At 39.1% G+C, this 22,314-nt stretch overlaps 1 protein-coding gene across 2 annotated transcripts in view; it reads right to left on the reverse strand.

The window, feature by feature from the left end:
• PRKG1 (protein kinase cGMP-dependent 1) overlaps positions 1–22,314 on the reverse strand; it is a 1,186,942-nt gene that overhangs the window by 410,751 nt on the left and 753,877 nt on the right. For both annotated transcript variants that reach the window (XM_004285352.3, XM_004285351.3), the window contains exon 4: positions 12,098–12,203. In XM_004285352.3, the coding sequence (XP_004285400.1) occupies positions 12,098–12,203 (106 nt within the window). The remainder of the gene's footprint in view (positions 1–12,097; positions 12,204–22,314) is intronic.

A 22,314-nucleotide genomic window follows, 5' to 3' on the forward strand; every position in this document is an offset into this window, starting at 1 on the left:
ATAGCCAGGACATGGAAGCAACTTAAGTGTCCATCGACAGTAGAACGGATAAAGAAGATGTGGCACATATATACAATGGAATATTACTCAGCCATAAAAGGGAATGAAACTGAGTTATTTGTAGTGAGGCGGATGGACCTAGAGACTGTCATACAGAGTGAAGTAAGTCAGAAAGAGAAAAACAAATACTGTATGCTAACACTTATATATGGAATCTAAAAAAAGAAAATAAAATGGTCAGAAGAACCTAGGGGCAAGACGGGAATAAAGATGCAGACCTACTAGAGAATGGACTTGAGGATATGGGGAGGGGAAGGGTAAGCTGGGACAAAGTGAGAGAGTGGCATGGACTTATATACACTACCAAACGTAAAATAGATAGCTAGTGGGAAGCAACAGCATAGCACAGAGAGATCAGCTTGGTGCTTTGTGACCACCTAGGGAGGTGGGATAGGGAGGGTGGGAGGGAGGGAGATGCAGGAGGTAAGAGATATGGGGACATATGTATATGTATAACTGATTCACTTTGTTATAAAGCAGAAACTAACACACCACAGTAAAGCAATTATACTCTAATAAAGATGTTAAAAAAAAGAATATTAGTGATAGAAAAATTCTCTCTTTTCTAAAAAGCTTGATTTTTTTTTTTTTTTTTTTACTCAAACAGGATCTCTTGTCTTATTAGAGAGCTTCAAATTGAAGTAAAAATAGTTTAGTGCTAGAGAACCTAATTAACTAACTATTAGAATTCTGAGAATCAGAGTTTAAGTCATCAAGAGTGACGACTGAGGGCTTCCCTGGTGGCGCAGTGGTTGACAGTCCGCCTGCCGATGCAGGGGACACGGGTTCGTGCCCTGGTCCGGGAAGATCCCTAAATGCCACAGAGCGGCTAGGCCCGTGAACCATGGCCGCTCTGCGCTCTGCAACAGGAGAGGCCACAACAGTGAGAGGCCCGCGTACCGCCAAAAAAAAAAACAAGAGTGAAGACTGAGTGAACTGTCATTAGGGAGACAATACATCCTTAAACTAAACCTCATTTGGGCTAATTCTGTACATCCAATATAGAATTCTTCATTTTGCCAGGTGGCCCTATCATTACTACTAAATACTCAGCACACTCTTCACCTTTTGTATTAAGTGTCTAAAAGTACTTAAAATATGAATTTAATATTTTTAACATAGCAGAATATATTGGTTTTAATCCACCCTTTTGATCACATGTTGTTTGTACCAAAACTTTACCCGTAAGAAGCTACTGACTGCTTTTACATCTGAATGCATTTATTTATTGAGGGGAAAAGACGAGGAGGAGAGGAAGAATAGGAGAAAGGTGGGAAGCAAAGAAGAAAGGGAAGAGGAAGAAAAGGAGGGAGGAAGGGAAGGAGGAAGGAAGGTTGGCTTAATGCCATTTAGAATAATATTCACTAACTTTACTAAAAGACCAGTCAATAACTTCTTGCTCGTTAGGGTTTAGCTACTTTGCAGACTTATCTTTTGGATAGTCTTATAGTATCTTTTCATATTTTTATCCAGGCGATATTGGAACATAGATTAACAATAACAACAAAAATCTCTCATTCCCTGTAACTCCCCTGTCTCTAACACCAGGACATAATTTCAGCAAAAAATGCTACTTCTAAGTATACAGAGTTCAGAGTGCATATGAGCAAAAGAGAGATGAAATTTGTAAGAATTCAGAATTCTCTGCAACTAAAGTCCTTGAATTTTAATATGTTCCTTGTATTGCCTTAAATCTTGGCCTTGTCTGTGTTAAATTTACTCATGGATTTAATTTCTCTCAAAAAATAAAACAAACAAATCCATCCTCTGAGGCAACTTTAATTTATCTGTTTGCACAACAGTCCAGAGGACTTAAGGAGTTTTTTCCAAACATGGAATGCAATGTTTACCCATTGGACCCCATCCAGTCAACTGAGAAAACAGAATTTCTTCAAAAGTACTGAATAATTTTAAACCCTATGTATTTATAGAATAACTGAAGTTACACTGCTTAATTGGAATCCTAGGCTGACATATTCTATCATTTGTTGTATACATACAAATTTTAAAATACTATGCTTATCAGGAGATTTCAAAGAAAAAATATCCTCTCCCCTCTGTTTTTAAATAACTCTTCAAAACCTCACAATTGGGGCTTCCTTGGTGGTGCAGTGGTTGAGAATCTGCCTGCTAATGCAGGGGACACGGGTTCGAGTCCTGGTCTGGGAAGATCCCACATGCCGCAGAGCAACTAGGCCCGTGAGCCACAACTACTGAGCCTGCGCATCTGGAGCCTGTGCTCCACAACAAGAGGGGCCGCGATAGTGAGAGGCCTGTGCACCGGGATGAAGAGTGGCCCCCACTTGCCACAACTAGAGAAAGCCCTCACACAGAAACGAAGACCCAACACAGCCCTAAATAAATAAATTAATTAAGAAAAAAAAAGTAAATCCTATTAAAAAAAACCTCACGATTCCTTTCATATATGGATAGATGATTACACACAAATTAATGTTAGGAAGTTTTTTCAATGGTTGAAATGCATCAAGAAATGAATTTCCAAATAAATTTTGTCATTATTTATCCTTGTGACTTTAATATGTTCGCCAATTGGCACTTTTCTTCTATATATAAAAAATAATAAATACTCATCTATTGATCTCCTGACATTATCCATTTTCAGGAAGTTGGCCTGATGTGATCAAGAGAACAAGGACTTTGGGACCAGGTCTGGTTTTGAATCCAGCTGTGTGATGCTGGGAAAGCTTGTCATTTTCATAACTCCAGTTGCCTCCTCAATAAAGTGGGAATAACGCCAACTCCCTCAAAGAATCCCGTCAAAGGTACGTGAGATAATGTGTATAAAGTAGCAGGTGCGGGCTGTTTTGTTCTTGTTTCCTCCCTTGTCTCCTTCACTGCTCTGAAAACTCTCACTGTGGGGGAGTGATCAGAACCCAGCCCGTCTTTCTGTTACCAGACACCATGCCAGCTGCTGCCTCTCATGGCTTCCTATTCCAGTGCACTTTCCCTACACCCGAGGCAAAGCAGAAAAGCAGGACTGTCTGGTTTGGAGATACCCTTTCTGCTTAACAGCCAGATTCTAAGCTTAAGAGGTCACCTTGGTAAAGTCATATTGGTAAATAAATTATGAATAACTTTATTCCAAGCCAAAAAAAAAAAAAAAACCACACACACACACCCCCTAGAAACAGAAACTATGAGACATATTTCTCCTTATTCAGGCTTTTTCTAAACAAACTGATGTACTCTCCTCTTCCCAGGACAGATAAAACGTACAAGCTGAGACACGTACTTTGTCTAAATCACCCGGATGTTTACTTTGTCTCTCAACAGTTTCCTCATCCACACTCCAGATTCTCAGATGTCTCTCCAGCTGTGGGGAAGCAGATTTCTACATCTAGTGGAGAAATCTAGGTTGCCGGGATCCAAGGAGCTCCCCGTTCTTAGTTTCCCTAAAAGCTCATGGATTCCTTCTGAACTTGTTCATTACGGAACAATTCTCCTGATGGAAAACAACTCCGTCCCAGATGCACCAATCATTGGCATACAAAACATTTTAAAAAGATAGGACAGTAAGTAGGCTCAGCATGAAATATACAGAAATGAAATAAGCCTCTAATATAGTATTGTAAATCAACTATACTTCAATAAAAAATACAGAAGCCTCACTACAGAAATGATTTATAAGGATCAAAACTACAGCAATAAAATGAAGGAATATTAAACTGCTTTATCACACGGCTTTAGTTTTTTAAACCCCAGTGTTGAGAAACTATCCTAGGAACATGATGGAGGAAAGTCAGCCTACAATCCCCAAAGGGACACATCCTTTCAAGCTTAGCCTCAGGACGAGCAGCATAATGAATCAATGTACTAAGTCCCTTAGTTGGGGCCTTGTCTTCCTCAGAGCCAAACAGTACTTGTCTGTGTAAGACTCATTACTTGACTTAAATGGACAATTTTAGCCACAAATACCATAAATCAGATGTCTTATTAATCATTTGCAAGAATTAGAAGGAATTCACACATGTGGAGGTGAGTATGCCTATATGTAAACATTGTAGATGAATAATTTTAATCACTATATTATGCAAATATAAGATTACATGCTCTTTTTAAAAAGGATCAATATGGAGACACTTGTGCAAATGCTAGATGACAACATGAAATTAATGGCCACTTACATTTATCTGCTCCTGTGTCACCTTTAATGAGAATGGATCTGCTACCATGAAATGGGCTGTAAGCAGGCCAACTTGAAAATGGTGTGAGAAAGTACCTCTTTATTCGTCACATCATTTGCCGTCAAATTAAAACTATGCCAGCTTTGCAGAGCTTAATTCTAATGCGGGTTTCACAATCTTCTAGAAAAGCTCTATTAAAGCTCAAAGCTTAAGAGCTTAAAAGGTCTGTCACTTATCCTTTGAAAAATTTTTAAAAAGGTCCAAAATCCCTAAAACTATTTTCATATGCACCTTCTTTTGCCATCTCTCCCCGTAAAATCTAGGGAAAGTGGGATCGTGATTTTGCTTTTCCATAAATGTGATCTCAACAAGTTGATTAGACTATATTGTTGTCCCTTACATGATTTGTGCCCAAAAAGTAGCATCATGATTTCTTCAGACTAAAGTGTACCAAAGATACTCCATCAATAAACGTTCAAATAGTGCAATTCCTTAAAGAAGTTCACAGAACTCAGCTTAACTAAGCAAGGACAGGTCCTGCCTAAAGACCACCATCTGTGCTTGAAGAGCTCCAGGCAGGAGGGTAGAAAGGAGCTTCAAGCCACAAACACTTTCCTCTGATGCCAAAAGACAGTGACCCTTAGTTCTTGGTTATTTAATATCCATTTTAGTAATAATGGTGCCTTCTGACATACAGGTGGTGGACTTCCAAACATCACTGAGCCTAAGCAATCCTAAGACATCATCACTTTTATTCATCATCATTTAAAGTGACAGCTCTTATGCTATTACAGAGTATTTATTTCTAAGAACATATCCTCAGGGGTGGGAGGAAGGAAAAAATTACTGAGGTTTGGGGAAAGGGCAATATTAGAGAAAAAATTACAGTAAATGGGAAGAAACCCAGATACACCAAGGACAAAGTCAGTGGAACTTTATTTAACTCTTAGGCCTCAGTTTTCTCATCTGTAAAATGTAAATGTTAGTACTTACTTTAAAGAGTTTTCTTGAGGATTAAATAAGTTAATACATCTAAAGTGTTTTGAACATTGCTTAGCACACACTCGGTAACTGCTCATATTATCGTATTTTGTTTATTCCTAATTATAATCCTTCATTGTGGGAGGGTACCCTATTTTTGGTTGTAGAAACTGAGAGTCTGTTTCAAGAAACTCGCCTAAGATTACATACCTATAAGATGCTGAATCCAAAATTTAAACAAATACTCTTTTCATAACAAGTCACACAAACATTTAAAATATTTGAAATATATTTTCTACCTTCATCTTATATCCTAGATCAGTGATTCCCAAGAGCGGTCCCCAGACCAAAAGCATGAGCATCACCTGAGAACTTGTTAAAAATGTAAATTTGCAGACCCCACCCCACATCTGTCATTCAAAACTGACATTACAAGGGCAGCTGTAAGCAGTTACTTTCTCTTCCTATGGACAATATAGCAATCTTAGCAGGAGTGTTAAAACATATCCTAGAGGAATTGTGAAACACTGGAACGTGTGTTTAGTCAAGATCGTGTTGAGTTATACGCTGGAGGTTTTGAACAAAAGACAGTTGAATTTCAGCTTTACCTGAGGGCAGAGAGCTGGATCAGTATATAGTTGACCCTGGAACAGCAGGGATTTGATCTGCATGGGTCCACTTTCATGAAAATGTTTTCCACAGTAAACACTAGAGCGCCTCATGATCCACGGCTGGTTGAATCTGAGGATGTGGAATGGCAGATACGGAGGAACCATGGATACAGAGGGCTGACTATAAGTTATATTCGGATTTTTGAGTGCATGGGGGTTGGTGCCCCTAACCTGCACATTGTTCAAGGGTTAACTGTACTACCAATTGTCCATGTGACTTTGGGCAACTCCCACAACCAATCTAGGCCTCGGCTCTCTCATTAGTGAAATGAGCAACCTCTCATATCCCTTACAAGTTTGTATTCTACTCAAAGAACTCTAAATCTCTCCCTATGTTTTTATAAATATGATAAACAATAAAAATCTGAGAAACAAGGTGACCTGTTGGATTGAGTTATAAGGAAATGAAATTTGGGGGGTTTTTAAACTGGATCAGAGAAGGAAAAACTTGCAAGGCATTTAAAAATGTCATTACCCCAGGCCGAAAGTAAAAATATAGAGTACAGAAAAAAGCCTATATAATATCAAACTAATAATCTAAGTATGTTACCTTTGTGGAGAGGCAAAAAGAAAATACCACTAACCCCCCCTCATGGTAAGTTTACTACAGTGAGGAGCTTCATCAGAAGCTGTGAATGAACTGTGAACTTGAGTGCAGGTATGGTAGAATACTCAGACTGGGAATTCAGAAGCCTGAGTTCTAAGTTCTGTTTCTAACTGAATGTGAACTTATTTTGGCCTCTGAGACTCAATTCCTTCACCTATAAAATGTGCACAGAGATGAAACTATATCTTGTCTTAGATTTTTCTAAAACTAAAATTTAATCATTATTGATGTATCAGACCAGACATGAAGATGCATCATTATATAAGTAGGCTAGGCCGCTGCTAGTGACAGGTGTGGTCAAAACTACCAGATGAGAGAAATGTAAAGCAATTAAAGAGACATTTCAGGAAGGTTGGTCTGGGATATAGACTGAAGTCACAGAGTCAACCCCAAATGAAATTATCCACATAGTGAAGGTCATTCTGATATCCAAAGGATAGCATGAAGTTTCTAGAACAAAGTCATATTGCTTTTTTTTTAAAGGAATCACTTACTTTTCTAGTATGCATATGTAAGTAAAATTATATGTTAGATGTATATACAAGCATTATTGTTTTAGAGAATAAGGGGGGATAACAAACTAGATTTGGGCTTACTCCCTAGGAATGGACATACGGAATAAGGAACCTTTACACAGCATCAAAATGTATACCAGGGCTCTCAATGAGAAAACTGGGGCAGAAGGATTAATCAACAGAGTAGTTCTATGATTTGCCAAAGGCCCACTCCTCATCTGGACACCTTGTATGTGGATGCTGCTACGGCCCTCATAGGGAGCCATTAGCTTTGGGCTTTGTTATCAATTAGCTTCCAGGGATCTGATCAGAGATCCCTGAAGAAGATCCACTCTTCTGCCCAAAGAGGGCCAAACCACATGACTGCTAGTTTTAACACTGAAAACTGGGCTTCCCTGGTGGCGCAGTGGTTGAGAGTCTGCCTGCGATGCAGGGGACGGGTTCGTGCCCCGGTCCGGGAAGATCCCACATGCCGCGGAGCGGCTGGGCCCGTGAGCCATGGCCGGCTGGGCCTGCGCGTCCGGAGCCTGTGCTCCGCAACGGGAGAGGCCACAACGGTGAGAGGCCCGCGTACCACAAAAACAGAACAAAACAAAAACAAAAAAAAAACCCAAAACTGAAAACTACCTTAATGGTTGGAGAGTCAGCTGAGAATCAAATAGGTAAAGAACTTCAAAATCCCTAAACTTTAAAATGCTATTTATTGAAAATACAACATGAAACTTGGTGGCTAATACTATTAATTTCTCTTTCAACCTAAGGAAGGTAAATCAGAAATCTGTAATTGTTTGAGACCAGATTCTTTTTTCTACCATAATGGCAGACCATTTCCAGAGTGCTACACCATAGATCACCCTAGAAAATGCATCCATTCAAAGGGAGAGGAGTCTCTTAGGAGGATCTCCATTGCGAGGGAACACAGCATATAAGGAAATGAAGGCTCACCAGGGGACTAGAGCAAAGAGGGAATGAGAAGGCAAGGAAGGAGAAGATGGAGAGTGAGATGAACCTAGGGAGGTCAGCAGTAGCCAGAGGAAGCAGGGCTTTGACGACAGTGCCAAAGACATACTTTATCTTAGGAGTGAGTAGTAGTCATGGAAAGGTTTTATGCAGAATGATGATGCAAGCATATCTGCCTTACCAAAAGATTCCTTAGTGGATCAAGAAAAGGTTTTTTTGTGGGTCGACAGGCTTGATTGAGTAGCTTAAATTCCAAACAGTCCCTGCTGTGTCTCTGATTTGTCAGGGAGGCATTAAGATAAATAGAGGTTCAGCAGCATCATAGTTTGGGGCCAACAGAAAACCCAGTTCCTTCAAGCATATCCCAGTGGTCACACAACTGCATTCTAATGCTCCTCCGGGTATAGATGTCTGTGCCAACAGTAGCACAGAGAATATGCTCAGAAAAAAAGCAACACAAATTAACTCTGGCAGTTAACTCTAGCAGTTATTTTTCAGAATCCATCTGCAAAACAACAGCATTTTTCAGTAGCCAAAGAAGATAGAAAATGCATCTCACAAAATCGCTACTGGACCTATAGCAATCGTACCTTGCTTAGCAGCACTGCCCCTTGAATATTTTTTGTTTTTGCTATGCTTGCATAGGAACATGTGTTTACATCAGGGAATGTGAAATTTAAGCATAAAAGAGAAACAACTAAATAGGATTAAAGACCAGAATCACGGTCTGATGTGGCGTTTAATAGCAAAGAGGAGGCCAGACCACACGACTGGTGGTTACAAAATGAGTAAACACACTGGAATGAAAAAAACCGACTTTGATAAGAAAAATCCTTGCATTTTGTCTGTGCATTTACATGTCTGATGTGTCCCCTCCTTTTCTCACCCTCCAAATTTACTGCTTATTTAGAAAAGTGAAGTGTGGTATGGGGAGATGAGCAGTGATACAGAATCACTCCTCTTTTAGCCTGTCCCTGCCCTTGAAAGTCCTCCATTAGGAAGGCATTCCAATGTACCAGAGACCCTCACTGTGAAGAATTCTGATGATTTCTAATACCATCTGCTAGAGTTTTAATTTGTCTGATTGTGTCACATTGCTTAAATCCTTAACAAACTACGAAGTATATGTATCTATAGTAGAAAAATTCAGATGAAAGTTTTTAGCAAGCATATTAGAGAAAAACACCCCGCCATGCGCATACACACAAGCGCACGTGCACACACACAGGCTGCTACAGAGGATTTAAGTATTAAGTCTATGTTTTTATGATAAAGTAAGTCTTTCTAAACATGAAACCATAAAGTAAAAAGTTGGCTGACTTAACTATATAAACCTTTAAAGCTTTTACGTAACGTAAGAGTGGTAAGCAGAATTTTAAAATCAACAATAAACAGGGAAATAAAAAATTCTGAAGTTATGGTAGAGAAGTTTAATTAATTTTGGTCATCTTAGTTTTTGACAAGATCTACATTTCCTTGGGGAATATTATGTCATTCCAACAGCCTTGCAAAATAAATGGCAGAAAGTATTAACCTGGGAAAGTGAGGGAGGAATGATTACTCACTCTTAGTTTCACAAGTATAACAGCACAGGGCCCAAGATTAGAAGATCCCTATACTTGGTTTCATACTATGCCACCAGTGTCTTGAAATTTTTCACAATTTTTGCAAAAGGAGTCCTGAATTTGATTTTCCAGTGGGCCCTTCAAATTACGTACTCATCCCACACTTACTGTCCTGTAAATTGCCTGTCTACCAAGTGGTAAGCTGTGTGCCAAAGAAGAATACCAAGATGCTTAAGAAATAGCTCTAGTCCCAAAAAGTCTGTAGTTTAAAAGTAGAGATAAGTTTAGCAGTGAGATTATAATAAAGTAGAAAATAACACACATGGTAGAAATGAAGAAGAGAGATTGCTTCCCAGTAGAACCATCAGTATCTGTGGAAAGGGCAGCTTTTAGTTGAATATAAAAAGAAGAGAGAGACTTAAACATTGACAATGGGGGAAAAGGCAACAGAGGCAGTGTGCTATCTAAAAGCACAAGGTCTGCTTGGGCACGTGGAATCATTTGGTTTGCCTGGGGCAAGAAGAAATCTGGCTGAAAAAGCAGGCTGCCATTGGCTGTGGGAGGACCTTGAATACCCAGCTAATGATGCTGTAACTAATTCAACAGGAACTATGAGCATTGTAGAAAGAGAACCAGTTGGTCACAGTAATAATTTAGGAAGATTAAAGCTGGCCCCAGGCAACAGTGGTCATTTGTCACCTTTCTGGACTCCCAGCCCACTACTATATACACAAATGATGTGGACCTGATGTTTTACAGAGTGGCCAGATGAAGAGTGACATCAAAGTCAGTGCCTGTCACTTTTAGTAAATCAGTTAAACTCCACTTGCTCTAAGCTGATCAACAAGAAATGTTTACGCAATCTAAGAGAACCAACTTTTATTGTTTAAGGTTTGAATTGTCAAAATAGATGATAAATTTGGGCATTTCTGAGAATACAAAAATAAAAGTATATCCAGGATCAATTACACACACACACACACACATACACATACACACACACACACACACACACACAGAGACATCTACAATTTCCTGAAATTGTGCCTCTAATAAAGAGTTTTTGTTGGAGCCATGAAAGACAGCATTGGCACTCATTCCATTTCCTTATGAAAACTAACTTATGGAAGCTGAAACCAGCATCATAAATACCCAGCTCTTAGGTATGTGAGACAAATAGTTAACTCTGTCCCACAGACAAGCATCTCACTGATTACGAATTGGGATCTTTCTCTGTCAGGGCTGCATCACAAGAAATCAGTAACTTGCACTTTAATAAAGGCTTAAAAATGAACATTCACTCTTATCTCTTTCTGTCTCCATTCACATACACACATCTATGTATCAGCACACATATCAACATATATATACATATATAACATACACAGATGGCACCTGAATAATTTAATTTCCTCGCAAACTATACTAATCTTCAAACAGAAGAAATTCACATTTCCACTTGTTTCATTCAATCATCTTTAGTAAAAAAAAAAAACCAACACGTTGCCAATAGAGTAATTTTTTTAAATAGGTCTCATCTGATGTCATATTTGAATTTTTATTGTCCTTTTACCAGGAATAAAGAAAAAATTATGTGGAAATAAAAAATGTAATCAGAAACAATAAGTTAACCAAAAGAAATACCCAAGTAAGGAACAGCAAAATTGCCTTTAAGAAAATTCAATAGATATCCATTAAGATTTTTCTATCACTGACACAAAATATGATTTTTTGACTCCATTTAAACAATTTCTTCACCAGAAATATAAAATAAAAAGGCCAGTTTAACATTCTAGCTCTCAAAAATGAACTCTCAATTGGTGTTGCACTCCCATTTAGCTCACATACTCTGTACATCACTATTTAGTGATGGTTCTGTTTCAAAAGAAAAATTATACAAAATAACTTTTTCAAAAAAGTCAAAGTTGTCAATATTCTTTTTAATGATAATATATACTCTTTAAAATAAAATAAGCCTAGAGACAAATGAATTTCAGTGACTATCAGTATATTCCTAAGAAACGAAAGCTGGCGTTTTTTTCCAATTCCTATGGTATACTGAGTTATTACAATATATAATATCAGGAAAAGAAAAGCTTTTGATACCTCAGAACTGCAACATAAAATGAATTTAATTTGGGAAATTAAATTCAGGATTAAAGGATAATAAACTTCTTCTTGGAACTTTTCATCTTAGTCATCTGATCTTTAATATAGAACCTCACACAGAGATGATTCGGTCTTATACTGTGGGTTGCTTTAGAAGAGGTAAATATATTAATTGATCAACAGTTAGAGATGGACTCAATATCCTTTTTGTTGTCATTGTTCCTGCAAATGCTCACTTGCTTCTCTCCTCTATGCTGCTCTCCTCTATGAGAGGATGTTGGATGAAACTCTGAAGTTCTGACTTAACCACCTATCATGAAATTTGGCAGCAGAAATAGAAAGAAGCCAGTGCAAAGTCTTGTACTTCCACAAATTTGTAGGCTAATAAGACTGAGATAAAGGCAAAAAGTGTTCCCCGGGCTGCATTTCAGAGGAACGTTGGAAAGACAATAAAACACTCTCAGGAGAAAAGAAAGCATCCTACCTTCTTAAAAATTCCATATACTCGGTATGCTTGATGAGTCCTGTCCTCATCATTATTGTTTGAAAACATTGTCGATCAATGGCCCAGAGTTTCACATTTACAAGAGCTGCAGAAAAAGAAAAAAAAAATAGGAAAAAAAATTAAAGAATTTCAACAGTGAATTATAATGTGCAAAAGCAAGGAGTTATTCAGTGGAATAAAAGTGATTAACCTTGGTTTAAAGCTAATATCATAATGCTATCCTATTTAGTTAAGAAGTATTCTTACAGACAAAATGTAGTTCATAATTTTCAATACTAGTATTAATGTCTATAAGGAAGATTCCTGTTGCTCTTATGTCCTTAAGGGATCAGACGGTCTAAGAACACATTGAAAGTATTTAGTAATTTCAAGACTATATACAAAGGAAATCGGATGAAGAATAAGAGACGTTCACAAGAAATAACACTTCCTGGTAAGTAACCAGAGTGGGGTTAATGACTCACATGATCGATCATATTTTAATTTTTAAAAATATAGGTGAAAATTTAGTTTTCAGGTTTAGGGGTTAACTTAATAGAATAGAAATAATAATTACAATTAAATTGTAACCTGTGCCCAAAGTTACCCTATGAAGTTATCAATATATTAGCTATGCTTGTTTAATTTTAATTTCTCTCACATACCACTGTCTTTGACAATGAATAATTAAGTATTGAAACTGAATACCACAGAAGAGATCACTGTTCGATCTATTAAGCACATGACTAAAAGACAAGTTTTAGAAAGACAGATGTTACAGCATAAGAGAACAAAATATTAAGATAAACTTGGGTTTTAAAAGAGTACACTAAAAATGTTGGTAATTGAATCTGTGTGGTGGGTATTCAAGAAGCATGTTTTACTATGCTATTTGTATGTTTGCAAATTTTCATAATAGAAATATTTTAAGTTAGCACATGAACTAAAAAAAGACAATTCATATATAGTACCCATGGAGTATGGGATAGAGAAGGGCTGTGCAGGGGTTTGAGCAGGACCAGTGAATGGGGCTGAGGTATAGTCTAGTGATCCAAACACAAAAATGGACGAATGCAGTTCTCTCTTCTTCGGTTCTCAGACTAAGCCCAGTGAATGCAATAGATCAAGATTTGGGCATAAGGGAGAGGAGAAAATGCTCGGGTAATCAGGCCATGGATGTGCCTTACAGGAGGATGCTAGAAGTAATCCACAGAGGAACAGATGAAAAAGATGATAAAAGGAATATTGCACTCTAGAGCAAACCTTTATCTTTGAACTTTACCTAATTTTTCCTTGCAAAATTGTTTGAAGCTAAAAAAGAAAACATGACTTCTCCCTTGGCCAGCTCTTTACTGGAGAACAAAGATGGTCAGTTAAGTAGAAAAAGAACAAAGCAGCAAGGACCGGTGTGTGCATGGCTCCATTCCAAATAGCCTTCAAAAATCAACCTTCAGCAGAAAACAACGCTCATCTCACAGGTATTCTCCAGTCACATTCTAGTTCCTCTGTTGAATCCAGGCTCCTTTCCAGAACACCTGTTTACTTGAGACGAACCATAGAACTGGATGATATAGCCACGAAGGACTGAGAAAATCAGGACAAGATTCATAAGAAGTAGTAGACCCTTAAAAATGAAACGGGACTTCCCTGGTGGTGCAGTGGTTAAGAATCCGCCTGCCAATGCAGGGGACACGGGTTCAATCCCTGGTGCGGGAAGATCCCACATGCCACGTAGAAACTAAGCCTGTGCGCCACAACTACTGAGCCTGTGCTCTAGAGCCTGTGAGCTACAACTACTGAGCCCACATGCCACAACTACTGAAGCCTGAGCGCCTAGAGCCCGTGCTCCGCAACAAGAGAAGCCGCAACGATGAGAAGCCACCACAATGAGGAGCCCGCGCACAGCAACGAAGAGTAGCCCCCGCTCGCCGCGACTAGAGAAAACCGCAACGAAGACCCAATGCGGCCAAAATAAATAAATAAAATAAATAAATTTATTTTAAAAAAATGATAGGAGTTGAACGAGGAGAGAGACACAAAGGGTAGTCAAGTGGGGAGAGTACATAAACAAGAGCACAACTGGAAGTGAGTTTGGGCCTTGGGAGTCCAGTCAGGGATAAAACAGACTGCAGTGGTTGAGATTTCTATAAGGTTGCTACACAATTTGAGAGTAGGTTGATGCAGGGCCCTGGAAGCCAGGCAAGGCATAGGAAGCAAGGATTAATTTGATGAACAACAGAAAACTACTAGAGATCTTAAAAAGACAAAACAAAACAAAGAACCACAATGTTAAAGGATATACCATGGGGATATCAAAAAAAATTAAATGCTTACTAGAAAAAAAAAAGTATTTTCTATATTCATCATTTTTAATGGTTCCCAGGTGTTTCCAGTATAGACGCTCCTCCTTCCAAAGGACCAATTAGGATATGCCAACAAATTTTATTTTAAAAATAGCAACAATAAATAGTTGTATTATACATATTTTTTAAATGCACAAAGGCATGATTAAAAGCATAATGTCAAGGTGAAATAAAGCATATATACATTTTAAGGCTTTGCCCCGCAGAAAGACATCACAGTGCATACTCCTGGTAACAGTATATAAAAGCTTCTATTACAATCTCATAAATCGAAAGATATCATAGTGATAGCTGAGAAAGACTAATCTATGAGGGACACACTGGATTCAGAAACACCGGAGTCAAGCAGAACACAGACCAACACTGGCGCCATCAAAGTAACACTTTTTGTACAAACCACAGGGCACAGTAGTTAATATGATAAAAGCTCAGTTTGAGGAAAACTGTTCCGATACACTGTGCGCACAGGTTCAGACAAGGAGTACGGAGTGCCAGGCAGAGGCCACAGTAATTCAGGAGTGAAGTGAGGAGGGTCTTAGTGAATAAGGCAGCAATGGGAGTAACAGCAGAGGCTTGGCAGAGGGAGGGTGTGTGTGTGTGTGTGTGTGTGTGTGTGTGTGTGTGTGTGTGTGTGTGTGTGTGTGTGTGTGTGTGTGTGTGTGTGTGTGTGTGTGTGTGTGTGTGTGTGTGTGTGTGTGTGTGTGTGTGTGTGTGTGTGTGTGTGTGTGTGTGTGTGTGTGTACTAAGTTACCTGCAGCACTATTAGTCTGAGCTCACACTTCAAGGCCAGGCTCCATCCCTTGTCTCTCCTGATAAACAACCTTTTTGTCTTACAACTATAGCTTTTTCTGTGTCATTTACTGGCATTTTGCACATGTTACCAACACGGTCAATTATCTCTGTCTATATTACATTACCTCAAATAAGTTTGTACTACATTCCCTCTGAGAAAAGTCCCTGTCTTGTTTCCTCTAACTTCCCCCAACTCAAGAAACTTGCTTTTTATTTGCTAAACACTGGGTATAATTGTTAATTAATGTAATTTGTGTACATCAAGTTCACCTGCAGAAAATATATATGCCTAGTCAGACTCTAGGGTTACATTAAAATGTCTAAACGGAATTTATTAGACATCATAATTCATGTGTAGAAAAACGATCTCTGAAATTAAGTTCACAGAATTCAGTATTTTTGTTTTATCTTGATTTCAATAGCCCATGTAAATGGAATGTCTGAGTAAAACTGTGTTCGATATTTTGCATGATAATCAATATGGCTTAATGAAACTTCAAGTTTGTCCATGACCTTGGGCAAGGTGCCAACACCTTTTCTGTATGCTGCCAATATGCATATTAGTCAAGTCAGCATTTTACAGGTGGGCAAGCATGACTAATAATCACCTTGTAATGTTGTCACAAGTATGGTTATATTGGAGTTGTGATTAACATCTTGCTTCTTAAACAGCCTGCTAGAGTATATGTCTATTGCTTCCATAACTTAGAGAACATTCAAAAAAATCCATTTACCTTTGATATTAAGTGGTATATTAATCTCTGTAGGGGATAAGCACTTCACAAATAAAATTCCTGTGATTTTCACAATGATTACTGTTGTTGAACACGTAAGTCTTAAGAGTGTAAAGCAGAAAAAGGGTTGGGAAGGGATTTTCCTTTTTGTTCAAGTATGTATCTAAAATTCGCTATTGGAAACATTTATCATTTTTTCAGGTTAAGGCCAGATTGAACTCTGTGGAAAAGATACAAGTTACCATTACTCTGGGATCTCTAAGTGTATGAGTACATTAAGAATACCTTCACTGTAGGCAAAAGTTGACCTTCATTTAGGGGACACCAAGGTTATAGAAGAATGAGCCATAAAATGGTGCTAGACTATGAAACCACAAATCTGGGTTTGGCTTAAATTCTCCTACTGGGGAATTCATCTGCTGCCCAATTTGAATTTTGGACGAATACCGAGAAAGCATGTGTAGGTATAGAGCACCTATAGACTCAAGTAAGTATTCTGCCCGTATTTATTTTACTCCAATCTAGTTGACACTGTTGCTATATGTAAGGGACAGAAAACAAGGTGATGATTCTTGCCCTCAAGAAACTTGCAATCCAGTACAGAGGCCGACAAACTATCATCCTTGCCAAATCTGACCTATGGTCAGTTGCTTTCCTCACTTAGGAAATTCCAAGGATTTTAGGATCTCTGTGCCAGAAGAGATGAAGACCAATACACACTTCTTATTCTCCCTCCTCCTTCCCACCACGCACACACCTCCTTCCCACCACGCACACACCTATGTCCTTCCTGAGGACATAATCAGGAAGAGGGCCCTCACCAAGAACTCCACCATACTGGCACCCTGACGCTGAACCTCAAGCCTCCAACACTCTGAGAAATAAATGTTCGTTGTTTAAGCCAACCAGTCTATGGTATTTGTTACAGGAATTTGAATGGAGACACCTGGGATCCATGGGGTCCCAAGCAGTCTGTGGATGAAACACAAAGGATTTGTGAATGTGAGGTGGAACGACATCTTTATTTTTACTACCCTGTTACTGAAATTTAGCATTTCTTCCATACGTATAGGCAACAAACCACAGTAAGTGGTTTGACAGCAATAGAAACCATGGCTATTTTTATATCATCCTACATTTGCTGCAGATATCTTAAATGTAATTTACCTTCATCATTATTTTGAACTCATGGTAGTTACTAGAGCTCTAGATCTCATGTTTAATGTGTTATTTTATCACAATTATTAAATGTTTTATCATTGTATCTCAATATAAATGGTTCTTTGTAATCCTGTGTATTTTTTATGCTTTTATAAACATTCTTAGATGAATCCATATGCTTCAGAGTGACAAATAGGTCCACGGCATCCTTAAGATTAAGAGCCCCTGCTCTAAGTATCCTGGAGAAAGGATTACCTCAGGGAAGGAGACAGGAAGAGTGGTAAGGGAAGAGGTAATACTTTAGCTGGTCTGCATCCATAGGGACATACAAATTACTAAGTAAGTATGGTTTACTTATTAACAAACAGCCACTTCCCTAAGTTCCCTGACTATTCCCAGCCCTCTGCCCAGGACTCCCAAGGATTTCCTCAGCTCAGCAAATAAAGGGTTAACACTGAGCCCCGCATATCAATATTCATATAATTTCTTGGCATGCTTCTCTTGTGCCTGGGATGGCACAAAGTAGAGCTCATCAGGTATTTTCTAAATTGCATTTTGTGTGTATGTCAAACATTCTGTCCAAATAAAATCTCTATTCTTGTACTTCATTGGAAAAATTACTCTAGACCTTCATAATCTCTATTAGAAAAGGATGAGTTTTCAATTTGAGCTTTTCCAAGTGTCTGTCCCTAGCAGCAAAACACTGAGTTTTCTGACAAGGATTCCAGAGTGACCTATTCTTCCCCAAGTCGGCCCCTGTTTTCCAGGGAACATTCTCAGATAGTAGGTAGGTCTCATTTCACAGCTTCTGCTGATCTAAACTGTGTGAATAAGCTAGAAGCTTTGGAGGGCCTGATGTGGGTGGAAGAACAAGACAGGTGTCATTAGCTTGTTCTCCTACTTCACCTTCAACATTAAAAGAGCTCCAACTCATACCATAAGGTACTTTACTATATGCTCCAGGAACTCCAGAAACTTTATTTTTACACCCCACCTCACCCCCCATTTTCTTGAAGCTTGAATCATCTGTGATAACTCAGATACTTAGTGCTACAGAATCGGCTTACAAAAGACGTTTAGGGGGTCCACGAAGCCCACAATTGCTTCCCATCATTATTAAGGCATATGTTTGCCTAAAGCCAAATTCCAACTGCTGGAATGTTGAGACAAATGCTTCATAATTAGAAAAGGCCATTTGCTGTTTACAGTGCATCCGGAGAGCATCGATATCTCCACTGTGCAGACTGCGTCACTGTTAGTATGGGGGTTATATTTTAAACTGTCTTGCCTAGAAAAGTTCTCTCTTTAATGATATATATTCTATGAAGATGGTAGATTGTCAAGGTGGACATTGCAGGACTTCGCTGGTGGAGCAGTGGTTAAGAATCTGCCTGCCAACGCAGGGGACACGGGTTCGATCCCTAGTCCGGGAAGATCCCACAGGCCGCAGAGCAACTAAGCTCGTGTACCACAACTACTGAGCCCGTGTGCCTAGAGCCCATGCTCCACAATAAGAGAAGCCACCGCAATGAGAAACCCGCGCACCGCAACGAAGAGTAGCCTTTGCTCGCCGCAACTAGAGAAAGCCCGTGTGAAGCAACGGAGACCCAACGCAGCCAAAAATAAAGATAAAATAAAGTTGGACATTGCAGATAAGAATAATCATTATTATAAGCTTAACAGTAGAAAAATCACTTATCAGTATTGTCATGATGTGCATGTATTTGAAAGGAGTTGGTACAGTGGGCTGCCCTTTAAGGAAGCCAAAAGGAGTGATAGTTTCTCTAAATTCTGCTCGACTTCATACCTTGAACAATGTAACTGGTAAGACCAAGTGCTAGCTTTCTGAAGATATTAAAACATTAACTAACATGATGATTTTAAAATTTAAATTCACTCTCAAATGTTAAAAATACTGAAAGGGCCAAATAGGTGGTAATTTATTTTTGTACAGGTACACAAATAATAACGAGCATTATTTTGGTACCATTATTCAACATTTACTATACAACATAAGAACTTTGTCTGTTATATCTATTTATCCTATAATAATCCTACGAGATATTCTTGTCCCCTTCCTATAAATATGGAAACTCAGGCTCAGAGAAGCTAAGTTGCTGCCCAGGTCACACATATAATAATTCTAAGATTCAGTTTCATTCCGACTCCAAAGCCTGGTTCTTTTTCTCTTGCATGCTTCTGAAATTGGGCTAAGGATATCTGCTTTCCTCACCCTCTTTCTCTGACCCACTTCACCACCCTACTCATCATCACTGAATATCACAGGAGCAAAAGGAATAGGAATGTGACTTCCACAACGGAGGTGGTGAAGATTTCTTGAAATTAAAACAGAAGCTTGGGCTGCCAGTTTCACCTAAGGTTTAAAAGCCATGGAGCCTTCAAAAGTATTTTGTACCTGAGGCAGGTTCCTCGTGACAGTCTTCTACCCCACCTCTCCCTCTCCTGGCTCTCAGCACCATGGCATGCCTAGCACGCCCCTCTCCCTAACCTCCAGAGTTGCCAGGAGCTACCTTCTGTCTTTAGTGGCCTTCAGTGACAAAGCTCAGGAAGCATTGTGCTGCATTCTACAGGCTCCAGTTTCAATGCAGGGGGAGTCCCAGTGGTGTCAAAAAGTCATCTTTAAAAGTTAAAGTCATGTGAGCCATCCTGAGGCCAGCCGACAGCAGCCACCAAGGGCAGCAGAGACAAATATATGTGAGGGCCAAGTGTACCAGAGCAAACTCCACTCATGCAGAACTCTAACCACATCTCCCTTCTTGCTGGCCAAAGCCCACAAACACCCAAAACTAAGTGCTAATTAGTAACAGGGACTGGGGATGCAAAACCTGGCCATGGAAGCAGGGACTTCCCAGGTGTCACAGTCTTTCTCCCGGCACTCCTTGTTAAGACAATAAAGTGTGCTGTTGTAAACACCTATTAAACCAAAGTGCAATTATTTAGAAACCTGTAGACACCTAGTTCTATGTAAATCTGGTAGTGGGGGCTGGTGGTTGGAGGGAGGGGTATAAAAATGAATAGAGAGAGATAAAGAAGCAAAGCAATCAACCTCAGGTCATCTGAAACAACCCTGACATGAAAGAAAATGTCAAGCATATCGGGAAAAAGAGCAGGAAGAAAGGGGGAATGAGCCCCTAGGAAGTAAGTGGCTTTCTCTCTAACTTAGATACAAATTAGGGACCAAGAGTGAAAGAAGGAGCCAAAAGACCCCCAGATAACAGTCGTGAAGACCAAAGTGCTCTGAGTTGTCTAGTGAAGAAAAGATTACATAATCACTTTGAGCTACTGACAGAGAAACACAGTTAAGAAAGTGATAAACTACTCCAATCAGTCCTACAAGATTGATCTTCCTAAAGTACTATTCTAATCCTGTTACTCTACCCACAAAATATTCAGTGGCTCCCTACTGCCAATAAATAAAGCAACACCTCTCCATCCTTGCATTGAATCCATATTCAGTTTAAAGTACCTTTCAAAATTCATCTCACAATCCTCTACACAGACCTTTTATTTTATCAAATGATTCTACTGTCAGGTTTCTAAATCCACACTTCCGTTCTCTGCCTTCAGGTCTTTGCTCCAATTATTTTCTTCTACTCATGACAATCCTAGTAGCCCTTCAAGACCCAGGGGCTTCCCTGGTGGCACAGTGGTTGAGAGTCCGCCTGCCGATGCAGGGGACAGGGTTCGTGCCCCGGTCCGGGAAGATCCCACATGCTGTGGAGCGGCTGGGCCCGTGAGCCATGGCCGCTGAGCCTGCGCTCCGCAACGGGAGAGGCCAAAGACGCAGTTTAAAGGCCACTCTCTCCATGAAAACTTCCCAGTTCACCCCAGCTAGAATTTCTCTATTTTTTTCCTACAACCTTCTGATTTTGCCTCCTTTGTGGTTTTTTATCACTCTGACTTGCTTCATAGTTATTCATGTACCTCAATCATATCAGTACCATACATGGTCCACTATGAGTACTGTGATACCTCACAGGATTCAACAAATGTTTTAGGGTAAATAAGTGACTAGGTTACAAGGGGAAAACAATCTGCGAAAAAGAAGAAACAGGATATTCACTCTGGATAAGAGAAAGCGAAAACTCAGTAACTGTCCTAAAAGATTTGATGGATTTATTAGACTTTAATTCAATGAAGCTGTTTAGAGTAGCATTAAGGGCTAGCCTGAAATCAAAAGTTGGGAGACATTTATTACAAACATTCTTCAGACATTCGAGAACTTACTACGTGCCCAGAACTGTATTAGGCACTGGTGATACAAAGATAAATAACATACATACCTTGTTCTCAAGTACCTCCTTGCTGCTGAACGCTAACTTTCCTTACTTTTCCTGTTTATATATTCACTTCTTTATTATTCCACCTTATGCTAATTAGTCTTAATTATTCCACCTCAAGCAAAATTTGAATCAATCCACTCCATAATGTTTCTGGTGGATTAAGAAGTAATTCCTTCCTACTTGTCAAGGACAGAACTAAGCCAGTAATTAGAACTGACAGGATTGGTGATTAAGACTGATGTAAAGACAAAAGGAATGCAGCAATGGCTAAATCTTGTCCTAAGAAACTTCCCATCACAGGAAATGCTCCAGTAGACCACCTAATAAAATAGTGGAGAAACTTGCCTATATCAGATGGAAAAGTGAATTGGATCACCTCAAAGGAGTAACTGAACCACAAGATTTTATACTAGGTAAGAGATCAATGCAGAGAGGAGTGAGTCATAGATCTACATGAATGAATACATAATGATAGTTATTTTGAGGTAACATACTCCTGTAAGGGGCATTGTACACAGGATGATGGTTTCGTTACAGGCCTATGTGAGAGTCAAATGTCTAGAAAAAAGGTGATGTCATTTGTTAATGTTAAGGAAAAGGCATCTCAGTCAATGCTTTATGCACAAATTGAAAGGCTCAGGAATACAAAAGACATAAATGCATGAGACAGCATGCTACAGCATGAAAGCCAGTGATCTGGCCTGTGTATCTTCCCTGTAACCACACAGGAGCTGTGTGGCCTTGGGCAAGTAATTTAAGCTTTCATCAGTCTATTTTAGGAAACCGAGATAATAAAGTATGCCTCATGAAATTCTTCTCAGATACAAATGAAATGACTCATCGTAAATATTCAGCATGATACC

Source organism: Orcinus orca, chromosome 14 (genome assembly GCF_937001465.1).
Source record: "Orcinus orca chromosome 14, mOrcOrc1.1, whole genome shotgun sequence".
NCBI lineage: Eukaryota > Metazoa > Chordata > Mammalia > Artiodactyla > Delphinidae > Orcinus > Orcinus orca.